The following is a 23,776-nucleotide window of genomic DNA, read 5'->3' as shown; positions in this document are numbered from 1 at the left end:
GTAATTTCCAACATTTGAATTTCACGGTAGGGTAGCTGACCCCACGTTTCACATGCATAAAGTGCAGTTGTAAGGATAATTCTTTTCCATATCAAGTTATTTGTTAAGGCACTCATCCCCCGTGGATTAACACCAACAGTATAAAGTGACTGAAGTTTCTGTTTCAATTGTTTACTGAAGTTATCTGATCTATCGAAAGTTTTTCCATCTGAATTTATAAGTGTTCCAGCGTAAGTACATGTACGTTTTCTTTCGAGTACAATATTACCTAGGTTAAGACATGTTGCAGAGTCTTTATTGTTGCGAGTCTTTCTTGGTGGTGTCAAAGTCATAACACTGCTTTTCGACACATTATATTTTAACCGCCATTTGAGCGCATAGCTGTTTACAACGTTTGATAATGTCTGAGCACCATTTACTGTTGCGCTTAATAAAGTCGGGTCATCGGCTAACAAAATTGCTGGTATGCTGATCGGGCCACAATTTGTCGATATGAGTTCACAAATCAAGTCATTGATGAATACGGAAAATAGCCAGGCAGACAAAATACGACCTTGACCTACTCCTTGTTCAATCCGAAACACCTTACTTGTTATACCACTATGCTGCACATGTGCTGTTGTAGTTTTATACGACATATATATCAGATGCCACAGTTTACCATGAATTTCAATCTGATTCAGTTTGTATAATAGTCCATCTTGCCACACACGGTCAAAAGCCTTTTCATTGTCAAGAAAAATGGCATAAACAATCGAATTACGTTCTAGATAATAATGAATTGCATCTTTTAAGGTATATATAGCCGGTATTGCACAATGGTCTTTTACGAACCCAAGCTGAAGTGGATTCGGCATCACACTATTAATATCAACAAGGAGTTTATGAATACGATTCAAAATTATTTTATCAAAAAATTTTCTTAATGAAGTAGTTAAAATTACGGCACGATAACTATTTGAATTTGTTTTGTCTTTATTATTTCCTTTATAAAGAGCTATATTTGCAAATTCTTTTTAACAACGCGTGTATTGTAGTTACATGTTAATATTTATAATACTTTATTGTAATTTACTGAAAACTAATCTTTTTATGATACATATTTGATTATTCAATCATACAAGTATATGTAAAATTTTAATGATTGGTGATAACAATGGAATTGTTGTTACGTGTACAATAGCTCGCAATAATGTCTTCATACATATACTTTTTGTAAATACATATTTGCTTATAGTCTTTTGAAACGGAACAGAAAATATACCAGTTTTGTAAAAGGTAAATTTTATTATTGTGTTCCCTGTTAAGGAAAAACGCGAGCTTAGATTTCGTAGGTTTCCTAAAACTGAATAGTTACTGTGAACTGGCCATTTGAAAGAGCAAATGAAGTAAGTTTAAAATTAACAACGACCCCTTCAGCCAAAATCATGGACACATTTCGAATTTCTTTCAAAGCATTTTAGCTCAATTTGCACTTGAGGGCCATGTGAGCTTGTGTAATCATTTGGCGTTTGTGGTCTTCTTCCTTCGTCCGTCGTAAACTTTTTAAAAAATCTTCTCTGAAACCACAAAACCAAATGATTTGAAAATTGACAGCAATGATGTATTGTAGGTCCTCTACAAACGTCATCATTTTATTCCGATCGGATGAAAAACATGGCCACCATAGGTAAACATAGCAAATAGGGTCAAACTTTTTGACCTGTATTTCAAAAACTGAAATTTTTAGATCAAAACTAAATGACAACCAGGTCAAGGTATATCTACTGCGAAAAATCGGACAACCCGTTTGAATTATTGTCCACTAAATGTCCCTTTTTAGAAAATTTGGTAATTTTTGGCTATTATCTTAAAAACTTTAAAAGATGGAGAGAAATTTGAATAGGAAAAAATTACAACTAGACAGATATCCAAAAACAAATCAACATGACAAAAAAAATTGTCAATTAACTCTTTGTAGCAGTCATGGCCCTAAAATGATGAGATAAGTGAACAGATAAAATTATCAGTAAGGCATGATAAAATACATAACAATGGTCGAAGTCGTCAGTCCATTCCCTGTAAGAGTTATTGCCAGTTCATGATGATTTTGTGCAGGGTTTTTATACTGTTATCTCGAAAACAATAGTATATAGAGAGAAATTCTGAAAAGCAAAAATGAGCCGCTAGACAAAATCTAAACAAATTCATCATGACTAAATTGGTCAGTCGACTCCTTATTTGTGTTGTTGTCCTTCAATGATGATTTTTAAGCCTTATTGTTGCTTTATGGCGAAAACTATAGTTGATATTGAGAAGCTGCAAAAATGATCTGGAAAACAATATCTACAACTAGTTCAACATAATTGAAATTTTGTCGATCAATTCAATATATGAGCTATATCCATGAGAGGTTGAGTTATACCCTTTCGTGTGTTTTTTGCTTTTATCTTGAAAACTACAAAAGTTAAGAGAGAAACGGTTCCCTGCAACAGCAAGATAAATCTACAAACAGCATAACTGAAATTGTCAATCTATTCCTTATAGGGGTTGTTGCTTTTCGATGACCATATCTTACCCATTTTAAAATTGTTTGCTTTAATCGTTAAAAGGTAGAGAGAAACTGTGAACAGTTTAAATGATCAAAAGGATAACTTTTACAAAAAGTTGAACATTACTGAGTTTATCTGGATCAAACCTGGGGCCAGTAACAAGAAACTTCTATTAAAGTTCTCGTAAGTCACAGTTTACGATAGCACAAAGAGCGCTACGAATCTTTTAAGAGTGTAACCAGAACCATTCTTTCCTCGCCCTTTTCTTTCTTTCTTTCTTTCTTTGATCTAGTCATTGCCAAATAAAAATCTCTCGCGCGTTTTGAAGTTACGGGATTGTTTGCTTACATAGACTGCTTAATTCGAAAATGATAAAGATAACAACGACGGAAATTTAAGAGAAAAAATGAATATACTGGCTCAGTGCAAAAGATTCCAAAAAACGAATTTTAAACAAGATGAAACATCCTGAAATATTTAGATAAGAGGAATATTCATACCGTTTATTCGTTAAAATGCAGTTCAACTGTACTGATAGATCGATATATAGATAGTAATTTTATTAGTTTTGGTGGAAATTTGAGGATCAGTATATATATGAGATACTATTTTATAGATTTCGGGGAAATTTGAGGATCAGTATATATAAGTATAAATAAGACAGTGTTTTTAAAGTTATGGGGGAAATTCGAGGATCAGTATATATAAGACAGTGTTTTAAAGTAGGGAAGAGGGGTTAGGATCAGTACATGTAAGATTCTATTTTATAGTTTTGGGGGAAATTTTAGGATAAGTATATATAAGACAGTTGTTAGAAATATACATTAAAAACAATAATTTCTTTAATAATTTAGTCTCTAAAAGGGTCTCAAAATCAAGAGGATTTCAGGGGTCATGGAATAAACGTCTTGTAAAGCGATCTTGATTTCTTCGCCTGTTAATTATTCATCATACGTAAAACAAGCGCCATTTTCATTCAAAGAGTAGTTTAGGGGTGGGTAGAACCAAACTTATTTTAAAACGTGTTAAGTAGGAATCGTGTTACGCTCGTAAATGCTTAAGTTGATACAAAGAGTTCTTACTAAAGGACAAAAAAAATAAGATGTATTCGAGTTATCCGAATTTATAAGTTTATGATAAGGGGATGCAAAGAATTCCCTTAAATCTGTAAGAAATTCGAATGTCTTAAGGGCTGCCAATCATTCTAAGATTGATATAAGATTGCTTCTTGTTACACTCTTAGTCACTAAGACGGTCTTAAGATGATCTTACGTGCTAAGAGAGCTTCTTGTTACCGGCCCCAGGTGACCAAGTCAGGCACCTTGGAGCCTCTATTTAAAGAACACTTTATTGCAAATTCATTCTATTAACAAAGTATTCATACGTCTGTATATCATTGTTAGTTAATTACTTAATGATCAGAAAAATCATCCAATGAATAACAAATTGACAAATACACCATGATATTATTTATTTAACATAAACAACGATCTACAGTATCCATGTCGAGTTCGTTTGTGAGGAGAAAAACTATTAAGTTAAGATAATGATGAAAACGTATTTTGTGTGATCCAGGTATACGAGATAAACTAATCAGATTGGGAAGTTTAAACTGGAATCCCAACTCATATCAAATATGCTACATTCAGAGTGTTCCTTTGAAGTAAAAACACATTTTTTTTCTTCCTTTAAACACCATTAGAAAATTTTAAAGTACTAACGTTTAAATAACAAACATGCTTGATTTTGTTGTCCTGATTGTTCAAATTTGATTTTTTTTTATCCAAAGATGAGAACGAATTCAAGCAATCTAGAAATAAATTAATTCTTCTGTACTAATAAGTCCATGAAGTTGAAGCTTATACAAATTTTGCTTTAGATACGATAAGATTGTAACGTAATAATTTTGTACAACTTATTTTTCTCCTGAACTAGTACTAAAGACAATGATTCGAAACATTATATATATATATACACAGTTCGAACGATATCTCTTCTTAATCTAATTATGTTAGCTCATAGAGAAAATTATCAAGGAATATGATATAAGGAGCCTATATTGGTTCCGAGGAACATAGAAAACAATTTCATTCAAATACCTCTGAAAGAACAACATTGCTATCAGCTGGATGACAGCCATAACTATATAAACAGACATTTAAAGATGACTCTAGAACTTTTTCACCAATTGTTTTGGCAATTCCTGTTATCATTGTTATGTTTTATTTTAATTTATGAATATATACTAAACATCTGCTTAATATCTGATGAAAAGTTCTCGATTTAATTAATCACCATAATTACCGTTAATTAGGGAAAAAATGGGTACATAAAATTAGTGACCGCCTCGGTGGTCTCGTGGTGGCGTGTTCGCCTCGAGTGCGGGAGGTCGTGGGTTTGAACCCCGGCCGGGTCAAACCAAAGACTTTAAAATTGGTATGTGTTGCTTCTCCGCTAAGAACAAAGACTGGTCGGCTCGGGGTCAGAAAAATGTGTCCGGATAAGGTGACATGTCTTCCTGCGGACTGTTACTTTGTGAACTAGCACGTTAAAAATCCGACTCAGCGTATCGTTCTGAGCAGGGCAAATATTCATATTACATTAACATGTTCTCGTCCTGAATATACATATTAGTTTGCCGCTGGACTTTCATCATCATCATCATCATCATCATCATCATCATCATCATCATCATCATCATCATCATCATCATCATCATCATCATCATCATCATCAAATTTGATTATTAAAGTTTTAGTCCCGTGTCACTCTTTTTTCATCACACATATTGTTGTCAGCTTTCAAGCGACAGCTAAATTCCTATGTGTTTAAGAAATAAAACCACAATAAATATTGTTTCATATACTTTAAGAAATGCTCTGTTGTAACTAAACAATATTCTGTCTTGATTTAATGTCTTATTCGGTAGTGAATAGTTTTAAATAAGTTCAAAACTATAGGTTCAAATACACTGCAGATCATTTGATAATATTTTTTTAACAATTTCTTATTCCTTGTCCAGTAAAAAATCTTTCATTTACATTAAAGGGCTTTGACAGAAATCTTTTTGTTATAAACCCACAGAATGTGTACATTGTTCAATTAAATATTACGATGAGAAATTTTTGGCCGATCTTTTAAATTAGTAAATGGTGTATTACCTAAAGATGGGTATATGACGTGGAAAAAAAAACATATGATGTAAGTTTTTATTTTCATATTTCTTAATTTTCTTGATCAATGTTTTATTTTGGAACAAGCAGGTGGTGAACGTGGAACCGAGGGATTTTGCCTTTTGCATACCTTTTTTGAAAAGCTTCTGAAGAATTCATAGTTTGTGTTGAACAGATTTTGTCGAGAATAATAACAATGACTGCACTGTTTCAATGGCGTTGATTTAAGTCTACGAAATAGAAATATGTGTATTTGAAGAATTTCATATATATTTTGAATACCCTAGAAAATAAAAATTCATCTAAATAATAATTATACAAATGATATGTACCATCTTAAACACAAGGAGTATATTCTTTGGTAACCGGAATGGACTTTGGTGAATAGCGCAAAATTACTTAGTACTAGTATTATCTATTGTTCATTGAGAAATAGAATTTAATATAATTTGAAGTAATTTGAAGTTTTCCCGGTGAATACCATTTTTGATTAGGACTGTATATAAATTCTACACCGGTTACTAATTTATATTAAACATAGTTTATTTTATTTACGACAGACATTTTTTATCAATGCGTATGACCGATTGAAGTCATTGAAACCTTAGATTCGAGTAAACATTGGTGGAATACAACTAGAATGAGCTTATTGACAACGATTATTATATTGCAACGTAATGTGGTTTGAGATCACATTTTATGGACCACATTGTATTTCGCAACAATAGGAAAGTAATAAATACTGCGCTAACCTTTTCTTCCCTTTTTTTCTTATTTGGTTTATGGGTTTAGGGGGGGGGGGGTGTTGTATTGCGTCATTACCCATTGATTAAAATTGCCGTTTACACAAAAATCTTTAATCATTTGACAAAAAAAAATCTGTTATCTTGTAAAACAACACGTTCTGATTCCTGCTCACATAGTCGGTCAAATACGCAACAGCGATACACCACACCAAAATTTAGTTGATAATGTTGACGCCTAACATATATCTAAAAACTAATTATGTTGGGATTAAAAAAATACCGAAAATGTTGGTTGATTTATTTATGTTAATTCATTCTTCATTTATGTATCGTTAATTTTTGTTCTTCATGCACCATTTAGATTTTGATGCTGCAAAAATAATTTTATAAAATTGAAAACGGAAATCGGGAATGTGTCAAAGAGACAACAATCCGACCAAAGAGCAGAAAACAGCCGAAGGCCACCAATTGGTCTTCAACACAGACAGAAAAACCCGCACCCGGAGGCGGGCTTCAGCTGGCCCCTAAACAAAACTGTGTACCAGTTCAATGAAAATGGACGTCACACTAAACTCCAAAACATATAAATGAACTAAAATTAAAAAACATACAAGACTAACAAAGGCCAGAGGCTCCTGACTTGGGACAGGTGCAAAAATGCGGCGGGGTTCAATATGTTTTGTGAGATCTCAACCCTCCCCCTATACCTCTAGCCAAAGTAGAATAAACAAACACACAGCAATACGCACAGTAAAACTCAGTTCAAAAGAAGTCCGAGTCCGATGTCAGAATAGGTAACAAAAGAAACTAAGGACTACCAGCAGTTGCTGACATGCCAGCTCCAGTCCTCAACTAAACTGATTGACAGATTATGCCTTCATCATATGAAAATCAAGCACGATCCCTCCCGTTATGGGTTTAGTATCATACCATCATAAAATATATGAGAAGAACATAACCCGTATCATGCCAACAACTGGTTTTAGAATAAATGTGTTTATTTCCGATGCAAAGACCCTATGAGTGAATCAATATTAATACTAAAATATGCCATCTTTAATGACATGACAACAGTATCGTAACTATATCCCTTCTGAATAAGTCTGTTTAAAGGTTTGGTTAGCTTTTGAGGTAAATGTCGACATTTTTTGTGCTTTGTATAGAATATTACCATAAAAGATTGGATGTGAAATACCTGAACGTATAAGATGTCTGCATATTGATTTATATTTACAAATGATGTCCTTGTACCGATGATAAAATTTAGTAAATGTTTTGACTAGTTTGTGATATCGAAAAACCTGGTGTAATAATTTTTCAGTAATACAGAGATTTCTTTCGTTAACATCAAATACGTTGTTACATATTCGACCGAATCAAACAAGTTGAGATATATAAACACCATAAGTTGGTGACAAGGGAACGTCACCATCTGAAAATGGATAATTAGCAATAGGAAATGAAAAATCATCTCTTTTATCATAAATTTTGGTATTAAGCTTCCTGTTAAAGATATAGATATCAAGATCCAGGAAAGGGCAGTGTTCATTGTTTGTATTAGCTTTATTTAAAGTCAGTTCAGCAGGATAAATCTCTTTAGTATACATGGGTCTTTGCTGATTTTAGTCATAAATTGTATCTCGTATAACAACACAGAAACAGGTCCGCAATAAGTGGTGCACAGTTAGTCCCCATTGGAATTCCGATAACTTGACGGTATACGGAATCTCCATAGTGAACAAAAATGTTATCTAATAAAAAATCAAGGGCAGTTATCGTATCATAGCAGGTCCAATTGACATAGTTATTTTGTTTGCTGTTACTAAAAAATTACCTAAAGAGTTTGAACATATATATTCGCATTCTGACTTTTTAATGCCCATTTATTTAGGTGTGTGATTTTTTTCTTAATTAGATTATGAGACAAAGTGGTATATAGGGTAGAAAATCAAAACTTTGACCAGATTCGAAATCACCAATTTAAACATGCAATTTATCAAGTACTTCCAACGAATTTTTGACACTCCAAAAGTAATTAATTCCACTATTTTCAAAGGCCTTATCTGAACAGTTTATTACCAGGTTTTTTATTGTACAAAGTGTACTAGAAGTAAGTAGAATAGACAGTTTAGTAGTGGGACAATGTCTTGAAGACGAAATAAATCTATATGTGTAAGGTGTTTTGATTATATTGTTGAATCATACCGTTAATTTAAATGTAATCAATCAATTGAAAGGTTTCATCATAATGATAATATATTGTTATTTCATGTTGAAACTCCGAGATCAAAATACGTTAACTTTGTCAAATTTCAGATTTCTCTGTAGCCGACACCATTCTTTCTTTTCCAATTCGTGCGCACGTATGACGCAAGACAAAACAATATCCTGCTACTTCATTGAGCGTGTGGATAAAAAGGCAATAAAATTACGTCTTTTTAGTTATTCTCGATAGGTATCGGTTACATATGATGTCACAAACATATAATGCAATATGTCTCTGGTGATGCTAAATGATTTTAATAGAAAATTTACGATAAGATTGGAATATAATACGTAAGTGCCACAGTGGGTAAATCTGTGTTTTTAGTTCTGATCCGTGAGACGTTTCTAGCTGCATTAGTTCATTTCTTTGAAGATCCCAATCTGTAGATCAGATTTAGATTCTTAATATTTCTATTGCGACCTGTCGGGATTTTTCCCAAACAGAATTTTTCGGCATTGTCATTTATAATTAAAGGTACATATCGTACAAGATTGTGTACATAAATAAATTAAAGGAATAAAAGTTGTTGATACAAATGAACTTTGTTTAATCTATAGTCTCAGTGTATGGTTATAGCTATATAAAGGAAAAGTAAATATTGGTATCTGAAAAGGGAAAATACAGACTATGCATGTATAAACCCTGTTATTAGGATTTATTACCTAATGCAGATGGGTTACAGACATAATATAAAAGTAAGTTAATATTCTTTTTTTTAGTATTTTTCTCTACAATTTTAATTGGTTCAGATATAAAGTCGCTAAAGTATTCTATTAAAGCACGAAAGACTATCAAATTTATAGATATTAAGATAATATAGAGAGAAATATATATACTTATATATACTTTATGCCCTTTATGGGTTCTTGATTAGATTAATAAAATTCTTATCTTATCTTATACTTAAGGGCATCAAATTTACCATATTTTCAACGGGTTTATTTAGTCTCATTGATACCCCACAAATCCCCTGTCTTCCTAAATTTGTTTCCTCAAATAATTTTATATTAACAATCTTAATGCAATGCGCAGAGCATCTCTTTTTCTTGTCCGAAAATCCTTTCAACGATCTAATTCATGATTTTACATTATGCATACCTATACCATGTTTGTGAACACTTTTTCTGTAATATTAAGAGTCTGTGTGTAATTAAATAAAATATCGACTTTATGGCCTGTAATATGAAATATGCAGACAAATAAATTTGTATCAGGCAAATTCAAATTCAAAAGAATTTTCCAGATGGAACTTTGTCAACGCTCACAAAATATTCAAATGGACCAGATATTTACATTGTACGAACATTGCTTACCTGAGGAGAGCCAACGATTTAATTTCAAATTGATCGAAACATTGGTACCATGTATCATTAGTATGCCATACACAAATGTCCTAATTGGAAATCTAGCATGCAATATTAAACGATATTGAGAATGATTGTAGAATCTAAAAATTAGGAGATGCGATAAGTGCCAATCAGACAACTACACACCAGAGTTCAAAATTCGACTAATATAGTAAACAGTTTCATATGAACTCGCACTCACGGAAATAGTAGTAAAAAATAATTTAGCAATTGGAAAACCAAATTAAACGAAAACCTTATCTCCAACATTCTCGCAGCACCCGGTTATATACATATATATATATATAAAATTTCGACTGCACTATACGATGATTTAAGGATTGCGATATTTAAAGAATCATGGCTTATCGTGAAAAAGCTTTGATGTATCTTCGACATTATTAAACTTAGCAAAATTCAATTTCTATAAAATATCTTATCCTTTGATCTATGTGTTACACCTATGATAAAAAGGCACCAAAAAGACATTTACACACAAAATTTCATTACATAACGAATTTTGTTACCTTTTATTTACTGTAAAATTTTGGTCTTCGAAGAAGCAACATAAATAGATCACCTACGTGTTGCGTAAGTATATCGCCGTTGATTACTGTCTCGATATAGCTTGTGTCCTCTTGTCTGCACACAAACAGCGCTACCACATTAACAGCTTAATGAGACCACAAATATGCTAGCCTTTGTCAGATTTGGTAAAAAGGTGTTGACCTTAAATATCACTAATGCGACAATTTGTTGTAAATCAACTGTTAATTAAATATTTGAATCATTCGAAAAACTAAGGTTCTCTACTCTCAGGCTTAGGCTACAGATGACCTTATCCTGATTTGGCAGCACTTTTTGGAACTTTAAAGTTTTGGTTTTCAATGCAGTTCCAATTTTTTAATTGATTCTGTTTTCAATGTGAGTATTTACATTAGACCTTTAACACACAGCTGGGCGGTCACCTATCAAGTAAATACGCCAAAATACTATCAAATGATATCCCTATATTTCTATTGTTTAACGTCCTCTGTCTAATCTTGACTTTGTATTTTATATTTTATCGCCATTGTTCACTGGACAGAACGATGGGTAGTTCAAAGAAGAATATTTTAGCTTTCCGTTGCATCTTTCATCACTACTATAGTTATGATTGGAGCTTGAAATGTTTTTGTTTCGTTTTAAAGATTTAAGTTTTTAAGTGCTGTATTGCGTTGTTTTACTGTTTGTCTGTTCACCTGCCTTGCTATTTTGGATGTGTCTCACTTGTGTATTGCCTCTGAACTTGATTTTTTATTTCGCATAAAATAAAGTCGTTTTGGTATGTTTTGTCTGTTTGCCTACATTAGCACACATGCATGTGGTTTTATTTGCCAAATTTGGTTACTGTGACGTCCATTTGAAAATGAAAATATGACAGTAATGTTAATAGACTAATATGTAGCTGTATGAACAAATTGTTTCAAATTAAACGTTTAAGCACAATGAGTTGACATGTTAAAAAAAACCAACAACAACCTTTATCGTTTAAGTTATTCTTGATACAAAATTACACTGATGGTAAGAATATCATTTACAAAAATTGGTATCCCACGAATAATATAATGAATCCACAGTACATTGAATATCTATGGTGAATTGTTTTTTGGAAATTCAGATACACCAGAACCAAGCATCAAGACGTAAACATGTTTCTACCACGCAGGGGCAAAAATATACTATTCGATTAATACTTATATATATATAAACTGCTACTTCTAAATTTGAACTCCGAACCTTAATATCCTTGGTTTTTGTGATATTGATTTGCTGGGCAACAAAGTGAAAGAATAAGCAAACGTGTAGGTTATACAAAAGGCACGAAAAGTAATCGGAGATATATTTAACTTTTGTTTGAATAAACTGTGATTGTTAATACAGCTTTTATGTTTCGTTTGAAGAAATGACATCATAGTATTTAAACTTACAAAATGGAACTATCAACACTTTCACCTGAACTGGAAAGAAACAAATCAGAAATGGAAAATGAACTTCTAATTAAACTTGGAGTCAAGAAAGAAGAGGTGAGGTCGGATTTTTGTTTTAATTTCTATCCTTTTTACAATTTAGCTTAAAGACAACTTTAATATTTCACTTGAAGAACATTGACAGCACATCATTCTATTTTAACATGCAAACTGGAACTATAAACTTTTTCACCTGAACTGGAAGATAAAAGGTTTGGTATTACCCTTTTTTATTTTTGTCTTCTAAAAATAATCAATTATGAACATTATGTTTAATGCTCTTACACGTTACAAATTAGCAAACCAAATATATAATAAAAAGTTTAACACTGATAGACTAATTTTAGGACACGTTTATCATTTAAGTTTGACTGGCATCCGGATATCATAGACCGTAAATCAGAACGTCCCAAGTCAAGTATTCATATTGAGTATCCTTTGGATATCAAAGTTGGACGACCGAAAAATAATACAACAGAACAGAATCGTAAGTTGAAATAGAAAAAAATGCAAATGTGATTCAGTTTAACATGTTAAGTATATGGAAAACAAGTGAAAAGAAATTAAGTACATGTGATAAAACTTGTTATACTTTCGAACAAGAAATATTCTGTACATTCTAATAACTGCATGGGGCTTGTTTCAGGAAAATGGATGTTAGAAATTGTCACAGGAAACATAAAATACTCATTAATCATAAAAGGGTTTAGATAAGGGATAGTGTTTCCAGAAGAAGAATATGTATGTAATAAGAATGACTCCATGTATTTATAGGTAATCCATGGTATTGTAACAACCAAGCTCTCAGGCAAATGACAATGGTAAGTATGATTGAATAAAAAGGCATTTGAAATTTTAAGATTTTCAGTAAATTAAATTTCTTAGTATTTGTTGAGATACTTTACTTTTTACAACAAATTATAAACTATCGATCAGGTATGTCAGTGAAATTGATGCCATGGTTTTCTCTTGAATTAGTTCACATTTTGCCATGTCAAGGTCTTTTACAGTTGAATAGGGATATGTTCATTGTTGAAAGTAGTACGCTGAACTATAGTGGCTTATATCCACGTGATTTGGTTCGGACTATGCTGGATAGTTGTCTCATTGACAAGCATACCACACCTCCTTATTTTTATACCAACACAAATTTTCTATTTAATCGTGTCTGAATTTTCCTTAAAAAAGGATGCTGGATAAACATTCTCGTAAAACACCATATTGTATATGCATACACTTCAGTATGTGTTTTATAAACATTATGTATATACAACTAACGCTTGAAAATAGGGAGTCTAACAATATTTTAGCTAAAAAAATGTAGAAAGAATTGAGCAGACAAAAAGTGCAACCGTTTTATTCAAAACTGAAAACAAATTACCAAGTTCAACAAACTGTCATTGTTTGAATAGTTAACGAAAATAATAAAAAAAAAATCATGACAATGTGATGTGTGCATCATCGTTTTGCAAAAGAAAGCAGATCAATAAGGTGAGGGTAGGTTAAATTAAATAAAGGTCCATATAACAATTAGTTTTGTAATTGAATGGAGACACATTTGAAGACATGATATAACTTAATTTTTATTTCAAACTTATTAATAACTTAAAAATGACCCAGTAGACTATGATAGATTCCATGTTACTCATCATTTTGTGAACTCTATTTTCAGGTTTCAAGACACGGCCCAAGAAGTCTATATTTCAACAAACATCGAACAATGTCAAACACTGTCAATATTCTTCGTATTTAGTAAATTATATATACTAGTACTCATATGTTATTATTGTTAATGGTACATAAGCTTTGATAACTAAATTGTTAATGCACCTGTACACCGGCGAATCGAGACCTGTAACTCTTAGTAATAATCTTTTTTCAAAGCCCAATATTCATACAAAAAATGACACTTAAATCTTAATCTTTGCTTGCATATTGGTGGGGTATATGAGAATCGCGTTCTTTCAATCACTGGCGCTTGGTTGCATAGACCCTCTTTTTGATTGTCTTCCATTTTTTAATATTTTAACTTCTTTTCACTGATTTAATGTGTTCTCTCTTATCCATAAGATATTACGATAAGCTTATATTTGCTGCCCTTTTATAAATCTACAAATTTCAACAAATAAATCATTTATTCACGTCTCTTCAGGAAAAAAATTCGAAAAGAAAAGTTTATCATAATACAAATGTATTTATTATTTTCAAGATTCTCTGAAAAATCGTTAGTTTGGTATATAGTTTTGAACAGTCTTCCAAATCATATCCCATTGAATTAGCCTTGGTGAGTTTATTATACCCCGCAATTTTGAAGCGGGTGTTATAGTGAACCGTTCGTCCCGCTTTTTGTCTCCACTGCTGCAGGCATCGGTTTCCAGTACCACATGAAACAATTTTGTGAAACTTTCACAGAATATTCACCGACTCTCTTCTCCCCTATAACTATTGAGCCCAAGTGCATCTTCAATAATGGCCACTCTCCAACATTGTAGACTATAATATACTAGTAATTCATGACTAAAATCTCGTATTGCTGATATTTTTTGTTGAGATTCACTTTATCTGCTATAGTTTTTGCCCAAACCACAAAAATGGAAAAAATCATCATTCAAGGACAGTTACTCCTACAAGAGCAATTTTGACAATCTTGACCCATTTGTCGATCTTGTCTTGCTGATTTCCTTTAGAGTTTATAGTTTCTCTCGGTCTTTCACAGTTTTTGCACAAAACACAAAAAAAAACCTGTAAGACAGCGTCATTAAAGTGCCGCGAATAACTCCTATAAGGATTCAACTGAAAATTTCGGCTGTGTTGACCTACGTTGTCATTTTTTTTTAATTGTGCCTAATTGTCTTGAAAAGAATAACAGATAGAGAGAAACTTTAAATACCAAAAATGATCAGCAAGACAAAATTTACAAATTCAATATAGCTGAAATCGTCAGATGACTCATTATTGAAGTTATTGCCCTCCCTCCCCCCCCCTTTTTATCGGGAAAACTATAATAAAAAGATCGATATTTTCCAAGCATAAAGGATCAGCAGGACAAGATCTTTAAAAATGTCTCATGGCTGAAATTGTCAGTCAACTCTTCATAGGAGTTATTGCCCTTTAATGTTGATTTTGATTTTAATTTTTAGGAAAAACTTTGGGGGATAAAGAAAAACTGTAAACAGCAAAAATGGTCAACCTTTAGGAAATTGCCTGTCGATTCCTTACAGGAGTTATTTGTCAATTTTTACCCTTTTTCATTTTTGGGCAAAACTTATAGAAGATACAGAAACTGTAAATGGTAAAAATTTTCAGAACACAATGTACCAAAAAGAGATTTTAGTTATGAATTAAACATATGTTCTAGTCTACAATGTTAGAGAGTGGCCATTGTTGAAGATACATATAGATGAGAAACAAAAGCTCTGAAGAGCTTCTAGATATTTGTCATTTAGGGAATATAGTTTTGATGGCAGATCCTTTTAAGTCTTTTTTTAATTGATTCACTACCTTGCTAGACTTTTACAGCTTTTACACAAAATATTCCCACTTGTCTTTTGTTGAAGATCATAGATGACCACTACATGTAGTTTGCTTTTTGGTATTGTTGCATTGCTTTCTCATATGTTTATACATCAGAATTCCCTTGCTCCTTTATAAAATGAACTCATGGGCTGTTTTCTGCTCTTCTGGTCGGGTTGTTGTCTCTTTGACACATTCCCCATTTCCATTCACAATTTTATCACAAGGTGTAATGAATAGAAATACAATTCTACATACCTTGTTTACAACAAAAGCAAGCCACAACTATGAAAGAACTCAACAGCTCACAAAATCCAGTATACAAATGTAGATGCACATTTGAATATCCTTAACAGGATCTGACATTCATTCAGTTTCAGGAAGACAAATTACTTCATGACAAAGTAATCAGGTGAACAAGACAGGTGTTGGATACAACAGTTTTTCCAAAGGGGTATAATTCTACAAAAACTATTGACACATAGATATGTCTTGCCTTTACCGGTATATAACTTCGATAGTATAATGCAAATGTTGAAAACAGAAAAGCAGAAAACAGCTGAAGGCCACCAATGGGTCTTCAACAAAGCGAGAAAATCCCGCACCCGGAGGCGGGCTTCAGCTGGCCCCTACACAAAACTGTGTACCAGTTCAATGAAAATGGACGTCACACTAAACTCCAAAACATATAAATGAACTAAAATTGAAAAAAACATACAAGACTAACAAAGGCCAGAGGCTCCTGACTTGGGACAGGCACAAAATGTGGCGATGTTAAACATGTTTTGTGAGATCTCAACCCTCCCCCTATATCTCTAGCCAATGTAGAATAAACAAACACACAGCAATACGTACATAAAACTCAGTTTAAAAGAAGTCCGAGTCCGATGTCAGAATAGGTAACAAAAGAAACTAAGCAAAATGACAATGATACATAAGTTAACAAAGGACTACTAGCAGTTACTGACATGCCAGCTCCAGACCTCAATTTAACTGATTGAAAGATTATGTCTTCATCATATGTAAATCAAGCACAATCCCTCCTGTTAGGGGTTTAGTATCATACCATCATAAAAATATGGGAAGAACATAACCCATATCATGCCAACAACTGGTTTTAGAATAAATTTATTTATTTCCGATGCAAAGACCCCAAGTATTGAGTGAATCAATATTAATACCAAATTATGTCATATTTAATGACCCGACAACAGTATCGTAACTATATCCCTTCTGAATAAGTCTGTTTAAAGGTTTAGTTAGCTTTTGAGGTGAATGTCGACATTTTTGTGCTTTGTATTGAATATTACCATAAAAGATTGGATGTGAAATACCTGAACTATAAGATGTCTGAATGTTGATTTATATTTATGTCCTTGTACCGATGATAAAATTTAGTAAATGTTTTGACTAGTTTGTGATATTGAAAACCCTGGTGTAATAATTTTTCAGTAATACAGAGGTTTCTTTCATTAAAACCAAATATATTGTTACATACATGAGCGAATCGAACAAGTTGAGATATATAAACACCATAAGATGGTGACAAGGGAATGTCACCATCTAAAAATGGATAATTAACAATGGGAAATGAAAAATCATCTCTTTTATCATAAATTTTGGTATTAAGCTTCCCATTAAAGATATAGATATCAAGATCCAGGAAAGGGCAGTGTTCATTGTTAGTATTAGCTTTATTTAAAGTCAGTTCAGCAGGATAAATCTCTTTAGTGTACATACTGAAGTCGTCATTATTGAGAGCCAATATATCATCCAAATATCTAAAAGTGTTATTAAACTTTTGTATCAGATGCTGTTTCGATGGGTCTTTGCTGATTTTATTCATAAATTGTAACTCATTACAATACAGAAACAGGTCCGCAACAAGTGGTGCACAGTTAGTCCCCATTGGAATTCGGATAACTTGACGATATAAGGAATCTCCATAGCGAACAAAAATATTATCTAGTAAAAATTCAAGGGCAGTTATCGTATCGAAGCAGGTCCAATTGACATAGTTCTTTTGTCTGTTGTTACTAAAAATATAGTAATACTTTAACATGTTTACTATGCAAATGTTTCAAAATCAATGAACCATGGTGAGGGAGCAGGGGCCATATAATCTCCAAGGAAATGAGAGATGCAAATGATAATACTTCTACATACCAAATATCATTGACTTACCATTAGTGGTTCATCTCAGCTAACCTAATCACAAACTTTAAGATGTAAACTATGCAAAAATTTCAGTCAATAGTCCATGACTGAGGGGCAGGGCCAAAAAATCTCCATGGAAATGAGATGTCCAATATTTATACAACTAGATATAAGAAGATGTGGTATGAGTGCCAATGAGACAACTCTCCATCCAAGTCAAAATTTATAAAAGTAAACCATTATAGGTCACAGTACGGTCTTCAACACGGAGCCTTGGCTCACACCGAACAGTAAGCTATAAAGGGCCCCAAAAAATTACTGTGTAAAACCATTCAAACGGGAAAACCAACGGTCTAATCTATATAAAAAACGAGAAACGAGAAACACTTATGAACCACATCAACAAACGACAACTACTGAACATCAGATTCCTGACTTAGGACAGGTGCAAACAAATGCAACGGGTTTAAACGTTTTAATGGTACCAAACCTTCACCCTTTTTCGGAAACAATAGTGTAACATCACAACATAGAAAGACACACTATAAAATATCAACTGAAATAGCTTAACTCAATCAAAGGACATATTAACACCATTGAACATACACTGAACAAATAAATTTGACCTATGACACAATGTAAATACAAAATAAATAAACTAAGGGAAGAATAATAAAAGTAACATGTAATATCGGTAAGAAATGTTAAACAATAAAAGAAAAACAATATGCTCGAACAAAAATACCATCCATTTGCAATAACTTTAAACACAGGTAAATGAAAATAATTTTGTTGCATACCAAATCATGTAAACTATGCAAAAGTTTCAAAGTCAATAGACAATTGCAATCTATCTGTGAAGGGACAGGGTCAACATATTTCCATGGAAATGAGATGTTGCAATGCTGATACAACTGCATACCAAATAGCATTCGACCAACCACTAGTGGTTCCCCTTAAACTGAACTAATCACAAACTTTAACATGTAAACTGAGCAAAAGTTTCAGTCAATAAATCATGACTGAGATGGTGGGATCAAATAATCTCCATGGAAATGAGATGTGTAATTGCTAATACATGTACAACTGCATACCAAATATCATTGGCTTACCACTAGTGGTTCGTCTTAAACTGACTTAATCACAAGCTCATACATTGTTGATGCCGCTGCCGAACCCAGAAAAAGCATTTCTAGGTCTAGATTTTTCTATTTAGTCAAGGCTAGACAAAAATCATATCATACCATATGCACAAGTAAACAAAAATTTCTATATTTCTGTGTTACGATTAAGAAAAATAAGAAAATAAACCATACAAATGGGTTGAAACTGATGAGATGGTTTGACAAAATGTTCTCCCTTCCATTTCTATAATAACTCTGGATAAACTAAATATCTTATATACACGCAGATCTGAATTATAGCACATATACAGTTCATAAAATTTTCAGTGAAGTTATCAATCTGCACTGTAGAAACAACATATTTCAAATACTTGTCATACTTAAATAAGTGTTAAACAAAATACAAATTTACTATTTTGTAGAATTTGTCAAAACCACAAAAACATTGTATACACCAAAATACAATTTTTCCTCCACCCATGAAAATTGGTGTGCATGTATATAAGTGCATCTACATTCTACAGTATAACAATTTCATGAAGCCAGTTATCAACTTCATTTGTATTTAATAAGAAAATCTACATATATAAAAACAGTAAATGAATCACAGATGGCTTGGAATCTAAACTAGACTTTCATCAATCACAACTTCCATCTTTCCAACCATCTCTCCATCGTTCATTTACTTTACTGCAATCGAAAATTGGCTTTCCTAACTTTTTGTTTACATCATTATGTAACCTACACAACCATTGGGAGAAATTGAGTTGATTTGAGGTATCTGGAGTATTTGTCTTCAAACTGAAAGTAAAACTATTAATTAGAACATAGATCTGTTATTTCAAGTTCAAAGTAAAATTAATTTACACCTTTACTATTTGACTGAGTAATAAGTACATAAGTTTGCTTATTTCTTTATAGGATACCCATGAAATCTGTACAACTATTGTAAATATTGAAACTGGTTCTTCAGTCATCTTTTTGTTACCCGTTTTGTGATTTAATTGACTAATGATGAGAACTGTTATATATTATTTACTTCTATAGCCTTTTGTTTGGCCTTTTAAAGCTTACTGTACAGATAGAATTTGCTGAATTTGCTCATTGTTAAATACAGTAAGGTAAACTTTTGTTGTTTTACTTCCATGTCATTGGGTATTGACTCTCAGTGGACAGTTGTCTCCTTACCATTATTTCATTGTAACTTGTGACATTATGTTAAAAATATAAAAAGATTTTGTTAAGATATACATGTATCTCAATTGTCACATTGAAACAAACAAATATCCTAATTTTAAGGCAGCTAAGGGAATTAACTCTTGAACAGTACATGTTTATGTAAAACCAACAAAATGACACTGTATTCTAAACTACATGACAATGTGTTCAAATTTCAAGATTTGGTGCAGCATTACTTTAATTATCATATGGAAGTTTAAAGTGTGAAGGACAAACAGATGAACATGTGTATCACAATATCACTATAAAACATATTGGATATATATGCACTTACTTATCTCTCAAATCTTCAGCACAATATTCACAGGGATAAAATTTAGAGAAGAGATGTATGAATTGTTTCATGTCAGATTGTTGTTCTGTTGTTGGATTATCTGGGTATAAAGCAGCTGTAGTATGCAGGAATGACCAGGTGTTCCTTCCCAATTCATCTCCATATAATGGACATTCCTTGGTTACAGGTTTTCTTCTCCTTCTTGGACCCCCTTCCTATGTAAAATAAAATAATCCAATATATTCTAGATGGAAAATTTAAATCTTATTTGATGATCAACCATAACTTATATGTTTAAAATATATATGAACAAAAACTGGCCTCATGTTTTTAAGTAAATTGGAAAGGTTCTAAATTTTACATTTTTTTTTATTATTATTCAGTAATAAGCAATCATCAGGTATTCAAACCATTCTAATGCTTATAGCAATACATTACACACAAGGTGATGATTTAAAAATCACTAATGTGGATGGTGTCGAGTGAATCAATATGAAACACTGCTGGTGATAAAAGGTAATAACAATCTGAAAAACAACACTCACTGTTGCATCAAAGGAGTAGGCCAAGTAAGACCCCTTTTTGGCCCCAAAATGTAGCATTTTTACAAATTTGTTAGAAATGTAAACTTTTAGCCATTTATTGGAAAGTAGAATGCTTTCATTACATAAATATGAGCTGTTTTTGACAATACATTGCACATGCATAAGGTACTAGCATCATTTAATCATGCAAAGTTACTGAAATCTTCAGTACTAATGAACTAAAATAAAAAAAAACATACAAGACTAACAAAGGCCAGAGGCTCCTTACTTGGGACAGGCGCAAAAATGCGGCAGGGTTAAACATGTTTTTTGAGATCTCAACCCTCCCCCTATATCTCTAGCCATTGTAGAATAAACAAACACACAGCAATACGCACAGTAAAACTCAGTTTAAAAGAAGTCGGAGTCCAATGTCAGAATAGGTAACAAAAGAAACTAAGCAAAATGACAATGATACATAAATTAACAAAGGACTACTAGCAGTTACTGACATGCCAGCTCCAGACTTAAATTAAACTGATTGAAAGCTTATGTCTTTGTCATATGAAAATCAAGCACAATCCCTCCCATTAGGGGTTTAGTATCATACCATCATAAAACATATGAGAAGAACATAACCTGTATCATGCCAACAACTGGTTTTAGAACAAATGTGTTTATTTCCGATGCAAAGACCCTATGAGTGAATCAATATTAATACCAAAATATGCCATTTTCAATGACCTGACAACAGTATCATAACTATATCCCTTCTGTATAAGTCTGTTTAAGGTTCATCATAACAAATGGACAAAATGGCTGCATTTACACCTCAAAAACTACTCTGAGTACAGACTAACCTGTCCAGTTGGAAAAGTTTTAAGGCCTGGCATCCACTAGATATATAAAAGTTAAATGCATTTTGTGTTTCAGAAAGATAAAATCTTTTTTAAATTTTAATGGGCATTTTTTTTTCGTTCCTGCAGAAGGTGATCATTGTTGTGCTTGGTAAAGAATATTATTTTACCATAAAAGATTGGATGTGAAATACCTGAATGCAGGGTCTTTATTAGATTGCATTAATGCAATATATAAAATCATGATAACCAGTTTAATAACCATCCTTAGCCTGAATGTGTTGTCTCATTGGCAATCATACCACATCTTTTTTATATATGCTTGTGATTTCTAATACCCATTGGAATTCACTTGGCTACATAGGTATAATTATGGCTGCTGATTATCTGATTAAAATCCTTGAAACAATTAAAAAATAAAAGGTTCAAGGATCTCAGTTGTGAGATGAAATTTAAAAACAATATATATATATCTATATATGAAGCTAATTTGTTTAGCAAAATATAATATTGCGTGAACATATAAAATATAACAACTATTTTTCTAACACTCATTAGTGTGTTAAAGTTACATTCTTAGGCATTGATATAATTTGATTTAGTAACTACATCAGTTTATTTTCAAACTGATCCACACCTAGATAGATTGATCAATTATGATTGTTGCTAATTTTAGACAATATAAATGTATCCTCGTCTCATGGGTTTTTCGTGCTATAAATAATGCATTGTGACGTCACAATTTCCATTGAAAAAGCATGCATAGTACGAATTCATATGACGTATGAAAACACATGATCTGACCTTTCATTTTGTCTTTTTTAAAGTTTTGTCTCATACCTGTGGTTGATACACCTTATCGCTATTTAGTCCAATCCGGAAAAAACAGTCATTTAGACAACTTCCTGTTTGGGTCAACAGGCCGCAAACAAAGGTCATCAGTAACGAGCTGAGGGAGGGAAAAATTTAGAAAGCGATCAATAGGAAACTTTGATAGATTATGATCCACTTTTTCCAAACTCAAATTAAAGTCAAAAAAATATTGTGTTTGAAGTATTTACGATGTTTTAAACAGGTCTCATTAAAAAGTATCATGCATGGTGCATTGTTTAAACAGGGTCCCAGATAGCGTCAACTGGATGAAAAAGTTGTGTAATTTTAGAACTTATCCGAAATGGAATAAATAGCGATTAGGTGTATTATGCAAAATTATTTGTACTGTCTTTTATAAATTTTGTTGAAAAATGACTGTTTCCAATTCCGAAAAAAAATCAGAAAATCGCTCCGGACACAGAATCCCAAAAGGGATTACTGAAGGGTTGTGTCCGACCTGATGAAATAAATTATGCCGACATTACGTCAGACAATCATATAATCATACATTTTTACAAAAACATGTATATTGACCAACATGAGTATTTCCTAAAAAAAATACAACAAAAGTATAACCTTTTCTGTCCCTCCTGTCCCCTTGAACCAAGTTTCAACGTCTACACATGTTCGACAAGGTTTTTTGTCTGGATCAACAAACATTCCACTGGAGGCTGACATGTTGGGTGCGCTTTATTTACAACGGTAGAGCTAATTTATGATCAGTAACTTCGATCCCGTATAGAACGCAAGTATTTCAATGCTATCCCTTACATTTGCTCTTTAAAATATTCTTTCTTTGTATAATGATTTCGCTTTCAGTTTATTGTTATTTTCGAATACGTTGTCTTCTTCCTGGTACGGGAAAGACTCCGGTGTATTGATATATCCTATGGTTCTGGCGACACACATCAAACCTAAAACATTTGACAATTTTGTAAGTGCCAATATAGTGACAAATTCAGTGAAGAACAATACGAAGGCAATAGATACTGTTCCTTACAACACCGATCAATATAAGAACTCTTTCTTTGTCAAGAGCATACTACATTGGAACCGCCAACTGGAAGACAGTATCGTATGCGCAGATACAGTTGAGAGCTTCAAGGCTGCTCTCCAACACCGTCATATAGGTAGTGTCTCTCTC

At 32.5% G+C, this 23,776-nt stretch overlaps 2 protein-coding genes across 3 annotated transcripts; one reads left to right on the top strand and one right to left on the bottom strand.

Annotated features, from left to right (window-relative positions):
* Window positions 1–1,154: 1,154 nt before the first annotated feature.
* On the top strand, window positions 1,155–14,766 carry LOC127710279 (uncharacterized). 2 transcript variants are annotated; one of them, XM_052216062.1, is made up of 5 exons: window positions 1,155–1,278; window positions 12,006–12,128; window positions 12,438–12,558; window positions 12,846–12,892; window positions 13,744–14,766. In XM_052216062.1, the coding sequence occupies exons 2-5, from the start codon at window positions 12,036–12,038 to the stop codon at window positions 13,822–13,824; spliced, it is 342 nt and encodes a 113-aa protein (XP_052072022.1). In that variant the 5' UTR covers window positions 1,155–1,278; window positions 12,006–12,035; the 3' UTR covers window positions 13,825–14,766. The 2 variants fall into 2 exon arrangements, with proteins under 2 accessions (XP_052072022.1, XP_052072021.1); XM_052216061.1 differs by lacking the exon at window positions 1,155–1,278 and adding an exon at window positions 5,580–5,732.
* Window positions 14,767–18,991: 4,225 nt separating this feature from the next.
* On the bottom strand, window positions 18,992–23,345 carry LOC127710278 (FAD-linked sulfhydryl oxidase ALR-like). Its single transcript, XM_052216060.1, has 3 exons — window positions 23,209–23,345; window positions 20,379–20,593; window positions 18,992–19,666 (listed from the first exon to the last, which is right to left on the bottom strand). The coding sequence occupies exons 1-3, from the start codon at window positions 23,308–23,310 to the stop codon at window positions 19,504–19,506; spliced, it is 480 nt and encodes a 159-aa protein (XP_052072020.1). The 5' UTR covers window positions 23,311–23,345; the 3' UTR covers window positions 18,992–19,503.
* Between the last annotated feature and the right edge of the window lie 431 nt (window positions 23,346–23,776).

Source organism: Mytilus californianus, unplaced genomic scaffold (genome assembly GCF_021869535.1).
Source record: "Mytilus californianus isolate M0D057914Y unplaced genomic scaffold, xbMytCali1.0.p SCAF_7, whole genome shotgun sequence".
NCBI lineage: Eukaryota > Metazoa > Mollusca > Bivalvia > Mytilida > Mytilidae > Mytilus > Mytilus californianus.
This window is presented reverse-complemented; position numbering and strand designations above follow the sequence as displayed.